An 11,067-nucleotide genomic window follows, 5' to 3' on the forward strand; every position below is an offset into this window, starting at 1 on the left:
ACACCCAACTAATTTTTGTATTTTTAGTAGAGACGGGGTTTCACCATGTGGGCCAGGCTGGTCTCAAACTCCTGACCTCAGGAGACTCACCTGCCTCTGCCTCCCAAAGTGATGGGATTACAGGTGTGAGCCACTGCATCCGGCCCCAAATGTTTTAATATTGGAAGAATGGTAATGTCCCAGGACATTGAGTCTATAGATGTTTACTGAAATTTATGTAGGACTCATAAATATGTCAGTTGAAAGAGGCAAGTCTGACTCTAACGTAGTGCAGCAACAGATAACCAGGAGGATCTGTGAATATACTGTTTATACTCCATTCATTCCAGGCCCTTGGAAGAAGCTGAAAAAGCATATAGTTCCATAATCTCCAACTGGTCTTTCCATGCATGAACTCAAGCGTTACAACTGTATTACAAAAAAAGCAATCTGGTTCTCACCATTCGGCAGGCGGTTCTCAGGGAACTACATCCAGGGTTTTCGATGATGTTCACCTTTTCATGTGTAAACTCAGAGTAACTTAAGACACAGCTTCATGTATCTCAAAACCAGCCTGTTACATCCTTGAATATGGCTACATAGAATGGAAGACAAGACTACAGATCCTTCAGTGGGTACGGGAATAGCTCCAACAGACATCTTTGATTTGAAGAAACCAAGTGAACGCCCCATTGCAGCCAAATTTGCTCAATGTTCAAGGCCGGAGATGGTATCTAACGCTTCTGTAAGTGTGAATGGTGTAGAGATCCTGATGTCAATTACTACTTTTTTTTCTTTCCTCTCTTTCTTTTTTCTTTCTCTTTTTAAGGACTTCTCATATAGCAAACCTCCCATCTACTAACATATGTTGCAGTCTAAAGTCACACTGGGAATTTGTGACAGTAACATTAACAATGCAGAGAAGTAGAAACATTCTAGTCATCCTATAAATATATCAAACGTGGAGAGCAGAAATGACTTGAGTTGACTTTCTTTAATTCTTCCTTTTTTTTTTTTTTTTTTTTTGAGACAGAGTCTTGCTCTGTTGCCTAGGCTGGAGTGCAGTGGCATGTGGCATGATTTTGGCTCACTACAACCTCCACCTCCCAGGTTCAAACGATTCTCATGTCTCAGCCTCCCGAGTAGCTGGGATTACTGGCGCATGCATGCCACCACACCTGGCTAATTTTTGTATTTTTAGTAGAGATGGGATTTCACCATGTGGCCAGGCTGGTCTCAAACTCCTAGCCTTAAGTTATCTGCCAGTCTAGGCCTCCCAAAGTGCTGAGATTACAGGTGTGAGCCACCACGCCCGGCTAATTCTTCTTGAGGAAGATATAAAGAACATAGCATCTTTGAATTCTTGCGGTGTTTTCACAACACTCTATTTGTTATGAAAAAGCTGATACAGAAATGAGGATCATTATCCTGTTTTAAGAATTCCAAGGGCATAAAAAAGAAGAGAGAGAAGTCACAGTTCTCCAGAACATACCAGATGATACGGTAACATCAAGTAGAAAAATAAATGATTACACACACTCATTTTATACCAAAACTTTTTACTCTATACGTACCCTCTGTTCTTTGGTCTAGGTCCCTCATGAGCTGAAAGTTTCTCTGTAATTCAAAGGGAAGGTTTTCAATACCTACGGAAGAGAGAAACAGAGAATCACAGGACTGACTGTGCATAGGCCTTACAGTTCCTTTTAAAGTGCAGTTCAGGCTGGACATGGTGGCTCATGCCTGTAATCCCAGCACGTTGGGAAGCCGAGGGGGTGGATCACTCAAGGCCAGGAGTTCAAGACCAGCCTGGCCAACATGGCGAGACCCCCATCTCTATTAAAAATACGAAAATTAGCCTGGTGTGATGGTGTGCACCTCCAATCCCAGCTACTTGGGAGGCTGAGGCATGAGAATCACTTGAATCCAGGAGGCAGAGGTTGCTATGAGCCGTGATTGAGCCACTGCACTCCAGCCTGGGCGATAGAGCAAGACCCTGCCTCAAAAACAAATGGCCGGGCACGGTGGCTCACACCTGTAATCCCAGCACTTTGGGAGGCCAAGGCAGGTGGATCACGAGATCAGGATATCAAGATCATCTTGGCTAACATGGTGAAACCCCATCTCTACCAAAAATACAAAAAATTAGCTCAGCGTGGTGGCAGGCGCCTATAGTCCCAGCTACTCGGGAGGCTGAGGCAGGAGAATGGCAAGAACCCGGGAGGCAGAGCTTGCAGTGAGCCGAGATCGCACCACTGCCCTCCAGCCTCGGAGACAGGGAGACTTTGTCTCAAAAAAGAAAAAACACCACCACCAAACAAACAAAAAATAAAGTGCAGCTCAGTTTTCCTTCCTCTGAACCTCTGGATTTATCTGTGACAGGATTTATCAGTTCTCTCATGACAGGCCATGCTTAACTCTTTCTCTACAAAACCTTTCCATTTTTGCATAGCTATCCCACCCTTTCTGCCTTCAGTGACCTTCCTTTACAAATGCTCTTCCCGTCAGGTGTGGTGGCTCAAGCCTGTAATCCCAGCACTCTGGGAGGCTGAGGCAGGTGGATCACGAGGTCAGGAGTTTGAGACCAGCCTGGCCAACATGGCGAAAGCCTGTCTCTACTAAAAATATAAAAATTAGCCAGGTGTGATGGCGCGTACCTGTAATCCTAGCTACTCAGGAGGCTGAGGCAGGAGAATCACTTGAACCTGGGAGGTGGAGGTTGCAGTGAGCCAAGATTGCACCACTGCACTCCAGCCTGGTGACAGAGTGAGACTCTGTCTCAAAAAGAAAAAGAAAAAAAAAAAAAAAGCTCTTCCCTTTCCTTTCTTTTCCTTTTTTGTTTTTTGAGACAGAGTCTTGCTCTGTTACCCAGGCTGGAGTACAGTGGCACAATCTTGGCTCACTGCAACCTCTGCCTCCCGGGTTCAAGTGATTCTCCTGCCTCAGCCTCCAGAGTAGCTGGGACTACAGGCGCATGCCACCACACCTGACTAATTTTTGTATTTTTAGTAGACACAGGGTTTCACCATTCTGGCCAGACTGGTCTTGAACTCCTGGCCTCAGGTGATCCTCCTGCCTTGGTCTCCCAAAGTGCTGGGATTACAGACATGAGCCACCGTGCCCGGCCCCTTTCTTTTATTTTCAATCTCTGCCTCCAAGCTCTTTGTCCTCAAATTATAAATAGTCTCCTGGTATCCTCTATTATACACCTAACACTTCCAATCTACTTCCATATAGCAGCCAGAATGTCCTTTTTAAAAAGTGCAAACCTGGGCCGGGCGCGGTGGCTCAAGCCTGTAATCCCAGCACTTTGGGAGGCCGAGACGGGCGGATCACGAGGTCAGGAGATCGAGACCATCCTGGCTAACACGGTGAAACCCCGTCTCTACTAAAAAATACAAAAAACTAGCCGGGCGCGGTGGCGGGCGCCTGTAGTCCCAACTACTCGGGAGGCTCAGGCAGGAGAATGGCGTGAACCCAGGAGGCGGAGCTTGCAGTGAGCTGAGATCCGGCCACTGCACTCCAGCCTGGGCGGCAGAGCGAGACTCCGTCTCAAAAAAAAAAAAAAAAGTGCAAACCTGGCCAGGCACAGTGGCTCATGCCTATAATCCCAGCACTTTGGGAGGCCCCAGGTGGATGGATCAGCTGAGCTGAGGAGTTCAAGACCAGCCTGGGCAATATGGTGAAACCCCGTCTCTACCAAAAATACAAAGACTTAGCCGGGCTTGGTGCACACGCCTGTAATCCCAGCTACTTGGGAGGCTGGGGCATGAGAATCCCTTGAACCTGGGAGGTGGAGGTTTCAGTGAGCCAAGATCACACCAATGCACTCCAGCCTGGATGACAGAGCAAGACACTGACTCAAAAAAACAAAAACAAAAACAAAACACAAAAATAAAACATGCAAACCTAATCGAGTCACTCTCCAGCTTATAACCTTCTGGTGACCTCCTACTGCTCTGAAGATGTGCTGCGCTTTCTGGCCCTCGCTTACCTCACACCAGCCTTAACTCACTCTGTCTCCCTTTGTGCTCTGCTCTGCCCATACTGGCCTCCTCTCACTGCCCCAAACTGGCCTCTGCTCCTGCCACTCGGCTTTCCACATGCTGTTCTCTCTAGTTGGAAGGCACTGCTTGCTTCTCCTCATCCCATCCACCCCATCCCTCTTGGCCTATTAAATTCCTGTTCGTTCTTCCAAAGTTCAGCTCAAACTCAACTTTCCTAGGCTCTGTGAACTGCCCTAGATCTATGTCAAGGTATTCTATCTACCTTTTTAAAGCGCTTATCCAACTGTAATTAAATAAATGTGTAATTAGTGGGCTGGGTGCAGTGGCCCACGCCTGTAATCCAGCACTCTGGAAGACAGGTGGATCACTCAAGGCGAGGAGTTCAAGACCAGCCTAGGCAACCTGGCAAAACCCCATCTCTACTAATAATACAAAAATTAGGGCCAGGCACGGTGGCTCACACCTGTAATCTTAGCACTTTGGGAGACCGAGGCGGGTGGCTCACTTAAAGTCAGGAGTTCAAGACCAGCCTTGCCAACATGGTGAAACCTGTAATCCCAAATATTTGAGAGGCTGAGGCACAAGAATTGCTTAAATCCAGGAGGTGAAGGTTGCAGTGAGCTGAGATTGCACCACTGCACTCCAGCCTGAGCGACAGAGCGAGACTCTATCTCAAAAACAAAACAAAACAAAAATTAGGCTGGGTGCAGTGGCTCACACCTGTAATCCCAACACTTTGGGAGGTTGAGGAGAGTGGATCATGAGGTCAGGAGATTGAGACCAACCTGGCTAACACGGTGAAACCCCGTCTCTACTAAAAATACAAAAAAATCAGCTGAGCATGGTGGCAAGCGCCTGTGGTCCCAGCTACTCAGGAGGCTGAGGCAGGAGAATGGTGTGAACCCGGGAGGCAGAGCTTTCAATGAGCTGAGATCATGCCACTTGCACTCCAGCCTGGGCGACAGCGCGAGATGCCGTCTCAAAAAAAAAAAAAAAAAAAATTAGATGGGCATGGTGGCCTGTGCCTGTAGTTCCAGCTACTCGGGAGACTGAGGCAGGGCAATTGCTTGAACCAGGGAGGTGGAGGTTGCAGCCTGGGCAAAAGAGCAAGACTGTTTCAAAAAACAAAAAAATAAAAAAATAATAATTGTGTAATTAGTTATTTGGTATCTGTCTCCCCACGCCGAACATGGCTATCATGTTCTCTCCTGTTTCCCTAGTGTTTAGAATTATGACTTGCGAAGAGCAAGTAGTCAGTAAAATACTTGAATAAATGCATGAATATTTGTCCCCTCAGTACAAGAAAAATCTCTTCCCAAGACTCCACCTAAAACTTTAAAAATGTCTCTACTGGCCGGGCACAGGGGCTCACGCCTCTAATCCCAGCACTCTGGGAGGCCAAGGCTGGCAGATCACTTGATCTCAGGAGTTTGAGACCAGCCTGGGCAACATGGCCAGATTCTGTGTCTAAAAAATTAAATATATATATTAAAAATAAAATGCCTGGCATGGTGGCTCATGCCTGTAATCCCAGCACTTTGGGAGGCCAAGGTGGGTGGATCACCTGAGGTCGGGAGTTCAAGACCAACCTGGCCAACACAGTGAAACCCTGTCTCTACTAAAAATACAAAAATTATCTGGGTATGGTGGCGGGCACCTGTAGTCCCAGCTACTCGGGAGGCTGAGGCAGGAGAATTGCTTGAACCCAGGAGGCAGAGGTTGCAGTGGGCCAAGATCGCATCATTGCGCTCCAGCCTGGGCGACAGAGCGAGACTCTGTCTCAAAAACAAACAAACAAAAACACCTAAAACAAAATAAATTTAAAAAAAACAAAATGCCTCTACTGTTTAAACGTACAACTTCAGGTCTGCTACCACCAGTTCACAAGATTAAGTCACCGTCGATGTACCAAATCTAACGGTGTTATTAAACCTATCCTAAAAAATATCTCTGCAGCAGTTGGCATGATCTTTTCTCCTCTAACTTTCGTTTCTTTTGAGGTGCAGTGTCGCTCTTGTCACCCAGGCTGGAGTGCAATGGCACAATCTCGGGTTCAAAGGATTCTTGTGCCCCAGCCTCCCAAGTAGCTGGGATTACAGGCACCTGCCAACATGCCCAGCTAATTTTTGTATTTTTAGTAAAGACGGTTTCACCATGTTAGCCAGGCTGGTCTTGAACTCCTGACCTCAGGTGATCCACTCATCTCAGCCTCCCAATGTGCTAGGATTATAGGCGTGAGCCACCACTCCCAGCCTTTTTGTTTTTGTTTTGAGACGGAGTCTCACTCTGTTGCTCAGGCTGGAATACAGTGGCTCACTGCAACCTCCGCCTCCCAGGTTCAAGCGATTCTCCTGCCTCAGCCTCCTGAGTAGCTGGGACTACAGGTGCCCGTCACCACGCCCAGCTAATTTTTTTGTATTTTTAGTAGAGACGGGGTTTCACTGTGTTAGCCAGGATGGTCTCGATCTCCTGACCTCGTGATCCGCCCGCCTCGGCCTCCCAAAGTGCTGGGATTACAGGCGTGAGCCACCTGGCCTGGCCACAAGTTTTTTTTTTTTTTTTTTTTTTTTTAAGAGGGACACAGAGTCTCTCTCTGTCGCCCAGGCTGGAGTGCAGTGGTATGATCTTGGCTCACTGCAATCTTCACCTCCTGGGTTCAAGTGATTCTCCTGACTCAGCCTCCCAAGTAGCTGGGATTAGAGTCACATGCTACCATGCCCAGATAAATTTTTTTTTTTTTTTAAATAGAGACTGGTTTCACCATGTTGGCCAGGCTGGTTTCAAACTCCTGACCTCAAGTGATCTGCGCACCTTGGCCTCCCAAAGTGCTGGGATTACAAGCATAAGATTCTGTGCCCAGCCTGTCTACCTCACTTTCCAAGCAGGAAGAAGCCACCTTAGATTCTTCCTTCTCTCTCAACCACCCAGTCAGTCAGTCCTTTCTTTTTTTTTTTTTTTTTTTGAGACTGAGTCTGGCTCTGTCGCCCAGGCTGGAGTGCAGTGGCCAGATCTCAGCTCACTGCAAGCTCCGCCTCCCGGGTTTACGCCATTCTCCTGCCTCAGCCTCCGGAGTAGCTAGGACCACAGGCGCCCGCCACCTCGCCCGGCTAGTTTTTGTATTTTTTAGTAGAGACGGGGTTTCACCGTGTTAGCCAGGATGGTCTCGATCTCCTGACCTTGTGATCCGCCCGTCTCAGCCTCCCAAAGTGCTGGGATTACGGGCTTGAGCCACCGCGCCCGGCAGTCCTTTCATATTTAACTCCTAAATACTTCCATAACTCCCTAAAATCAGGTTCTTATCTCTGTCCTGGAATGTTATCACTAATTGATCTCTGTTATCAGTGATATCATGCTTCAATTTACCATATATTAGTCATTTTCGTTTATAAAAATCACATTGTACTTTAAAATGCAAACTTCTTAGTTTGGCTTAAAAGACTTTGTCCAATCTAGCCTCAGCTTCTTTCTCCAGTCTCGTTTCTCAATTTCTTACATTAGAGTCATAAATATTAAATACGCTGACCTCTGAGTCATAAATATCAAACACCCTTGACTTTGCCACAAACCTATCACAGTACCTTTGCAGACACTTTCCCCAACCTAGAATTCCCTTTTTCTCTCCTCACTGGCAAACAACCTTCAAGACCCTATTCAAACATCACCTCCTCTGTAAAGCTTTTCCTACATTGCCAGGTAATTACCCCCCTTTTCTCCAGTGTTGCCTACCAAATGTCCTTTTTAATGGATTTCCATTATTTCACTTGTCACAGTGTTTTACAATTACTTGCAGAATCTGTTTCCTTCTAGATCGAGAGCTTCTTGAGGGCAGGGGCCTTGTCTTACCCATTTTTCTATCCCTAGTGCCTGCCATTATGTCTGACCCATAGCAGGAACTCAATAAATATTTGTTGAATAAACGACTCCGGGCCCTAAAACAAATGTAAGCGCATAGGGCGACAGGCTTTGTGCAGGGGTGGTTTACATAAATGGCATAACACCAGATTTTCATTTGATGGGAATTAGATCTTTACTCCATGAAGAGAAGCGTTCCAGCTCATCATCTGACAGTGGTCACTCACCACCACCACTCTCACCACCACCACTCTCAACCCCACGAGAAGCCACTTCTGAGGAAGAATGGGGTGGAGGAGAGGTCTTGACCGCTGCTCCAAATGACAGTGGGTGATAACGATTCTGAACGACTATAGGAAAAAAATCTACCCAGAGGCTGGAGACGCTGGAGAATGGGGGCAGCAATTATCTTCCCGGCCGTGCACACTAGCCCTTCAAGACACGTCCCTAACCCCCACACCGCAGCCCCTCCCTCCTCTACCCCCAACAGCGGGGCCTCGATCCTGCTGCCCCGCCCCCTCTTTCTCCGCACCCTCCAATATTTCCTGCCACAGAACCCCCTCACAATTGTAACCTTCTCGTCATTGGGACTTAAGGGCTACAGATCCTCTCATCCCTGATCCCCGCACCACTCTACAGCCCCGACCCCCACCTCCAGCCTGCTCTTACTGTCCAGATAATGTTCCAAATACATCCCCGCAGCCATCTCGAAGCAAAACAAAGCAACTTCCGATCCGCCCCGGAAGTGACTATAACGCGACAGGGTCCGAAGCCATTTTGGGGCTAAAGCCTTTCCGCCCTAAAAAGGAGAACTTCCGCCCTTACTATGTTACCGTCGGTACACATCCGCCCGACGCTCAAACTTTTCCTTTTGCATGGTGGCCACGACCGCCCATAGTGAGGCAGCTGTAGCCCGCTTCCGCCCTTACAGAGACCCCAGGACGCGACCGAGACAGGTATGACGTCACTGAAGGTCGCCATTTTGCATTATCGGGCAAACTTTTTTCCCTCCAAAACGGGAATGTATAGCAATCGGTGCAGGGGTAACTGTTCACTTTAGGCTTATATTGCGTAAACATCCCTTCTCAGCGACTGGAAGATACAACTTTTTTTCCCTCTTTGCATAATATGACTTTTTTCAAGCCAGTTAGTTTCTTAAGGAAGTTGGGGAAGAGTATCAAGCCTTGAGAGATTTAAACCCTTTGCATTTCTTTTCACTCACACAAACACCATCTCCCCCAGCATTATTTTTTTAGCTTGAGAAGGATTATCAACTTTCTACTTATAAATACAAATAATGACAATAATGCTATAATTCTGCACATCTTTTGTCAGACCTCCTGTACTTTACACTCGAATACTTTCACATATAAAATATTACTTCTGACGTTGCCCTCTTGCTACTTTTTTTTTTTTGAGACAGAATTTTCACTCTTGTTGCCCAGGCTGGAGTGCAATAGCGTGATCATGGAGCCATCTCTCCGCAACCTCCACCTCCCAGGTTCAAGTGATTCTCCTGCCTCAGCCTCCCGTGTAGCTGGGATTACAGGCATGCACCATCACGCCTGGCTAATTTTGTATTTTTAGTAGAGACGGGGTTTCTCCATGTTGGTCAGGCTGGTCTTGAAATCCCGACCTCAGGCGATCTGCCTTCCTCAGCCTCTCAAAGTGCTGGGATTACAGGCGTGAGCCACTGTGCCTGGCACCTCTTGCTACTCTCTAAGGGGGAAACCTCATGTTTTTGTTTTCCTTTTGTTTATATGTGATGTTAGCATCATAATTCTGAAGGGGTCGAGTGATGCAGCACTATCACTACAGGGCTAGTTGGCTAGCTAGTTGCCAGCCATCACTCTAGTTAGCTATGGTAGAGTGATTTCTGTGGTTTCCATCAGAATGGAAAGCAGTCAAGGGTATGAGAGGCTGCCAACACACTAGGCAAATAGAACTCAAAGGCCATAACCTAATAGTGGTGTTAGTAAGATAGCATCTTAGAGATAGCTGCCACCCCTCACGCCTTTCATACCCTCACACATCCTTCATAAGAATTATCAATGTCTTATGTCAAGTTTTTAATGAGACAGACTTTCAGCTATATAATTTCTACCAAATACATGAAGAGGAGGAACTTCCCACCCGGGACGGATTGGAAGTTGCTTTGTTTTGCTTTGAGATGGCTGCAGGGATGTATTTGAAACATTATCTGGACAGTAATAGCAGGCTAGAGAAAGGGGTCAGGGGCTGTAGAGTGGTGGGGGTATCAGGGCTGAGAGGATCTGTAGTCCGTAAACCCCAGGTTTACTAGTGTGCAGGTAGTAAGATACAGCAATAGAATCCAGGAAATTTTGCTCTCATTATAAGAGTCATGCTTTTCGGTAAGTAATTTAATCTCTGTGCCTGTTTTACTATACAGTGAGAATACTACCTACCTCATAGGGTTGTTGCAATAAGTTTTAATACTGGTGAAGTTAGGGCCATTAGAGCCTTTTCAAGAGCTGTTGAGAGTGGGAGGAAAAGCAAGTAAATATCCAGGGAGCTAAGAAACACTGGCATATTTGGTCATATGTGATACATTCATTGGTATTACACAACATATTGATAGACCACCTTAGGTGCCCACACAGGATATCTAGCACTAAATTAAGTGTACTTTATTTATCCCAGCCCAACTAGGTAACAAGTACTATTGGCCAGCAGTCCCAGAGAACCACCAGTTCTCGGCATGTGGGAGCTTGGTCACAACTTTCACGACTTTTTCAGTGCTTAAAGCAAGGTTTTCTTCTCTTTTTTTTTTTCCAGACAGAATCTCACTCTGTGGCCCGGCCTGGAGTGCAGTGGTGCGATCCCAGATCACTGCAACCTCTGCCTCCCAGGTTCAAGTGATTCTTCTGCCTCAGCCTGTAGCTGGGACTACAGGCGTGTGCCACCACACCTGGCTAATTTTTGTATTTTTTTGAGACAGTCTCACTCTGTCGCCCAGGCTGGAGTGCAGTGGCATGATCTTGGCTCACTGCAACCTCTGCCTCCCGGGTTCAAAAGATCCTCCTGCTTCAGCCTGAGTAGCTGAGATTGTAGATGCCCACCACTATGCCCAGATCATTTTTTTTGTATTTTTAGTAGAGATGGGGTTTCACCACAATGGCCAGGCTGGTCTTGAACTCCTGACCTCAAGTGATCTGCCTGCCTCGGCCTCCCAAAATGCTGGGATTACAGGTGTGAGCCACCACACCCA

At 47.0% G+C, this 11,067-nt stretch overlaps 2 protein-coding genes across 10 annotated transcripts in view; one reads left to right on the plus strand and one right to left on the minus strand.

The window, feature by feature from the left end:
- Positions 1 to 11,067, plus strand: part of PTMS (parathymosin) — a 251,995-nt gene that overhangs the window by 127,659 nt on the left and 113,269 nt on the right. The gene's annotated exons all lie outside the window — the stretch shown is intronic.
- ING4 (inhibitor of growth family member 4) overlaps positions 1 to 11,067 on the minus strand; it is a 132,658-nt gene that overhangs the window by 4,590 nt on the left and 117,001 nt on the right. Inside the window, exons 2-3 of the mRNA XM_050747509.1 lie at positions 8,508 to 8,578; positions 1,554 to 1,625 (exon numbers count right to left, since the gene is read on the minus strand). Coding sequence (XP_050603466.1) covers positions 1,554 to 1,625; positions 8,508 to 8,544 — 109 coding nt within the window. The 5' untranslated portion in view covers positions 8,545 to 8,578. The remainder of the gene's footprint in view (positions 1 to 1,553; positions 1,626 to 8,507; positions 8,579 to 11,067) is intronic.

This window comes from Macaca thibetana, chromosome 11 (genome assembly GCF_024542745.1).
Source record: "Macaca thibetana thibetana isolate TM-01 chromosome 11, ASM2454274v1, whole genome shotgun sequence".
Lineage (NCBI taxonomy): Eukaryota > Metazoa > Chordata > Mammalia > Primates > Cercopithecidae > Macaca > Macaca thibetana.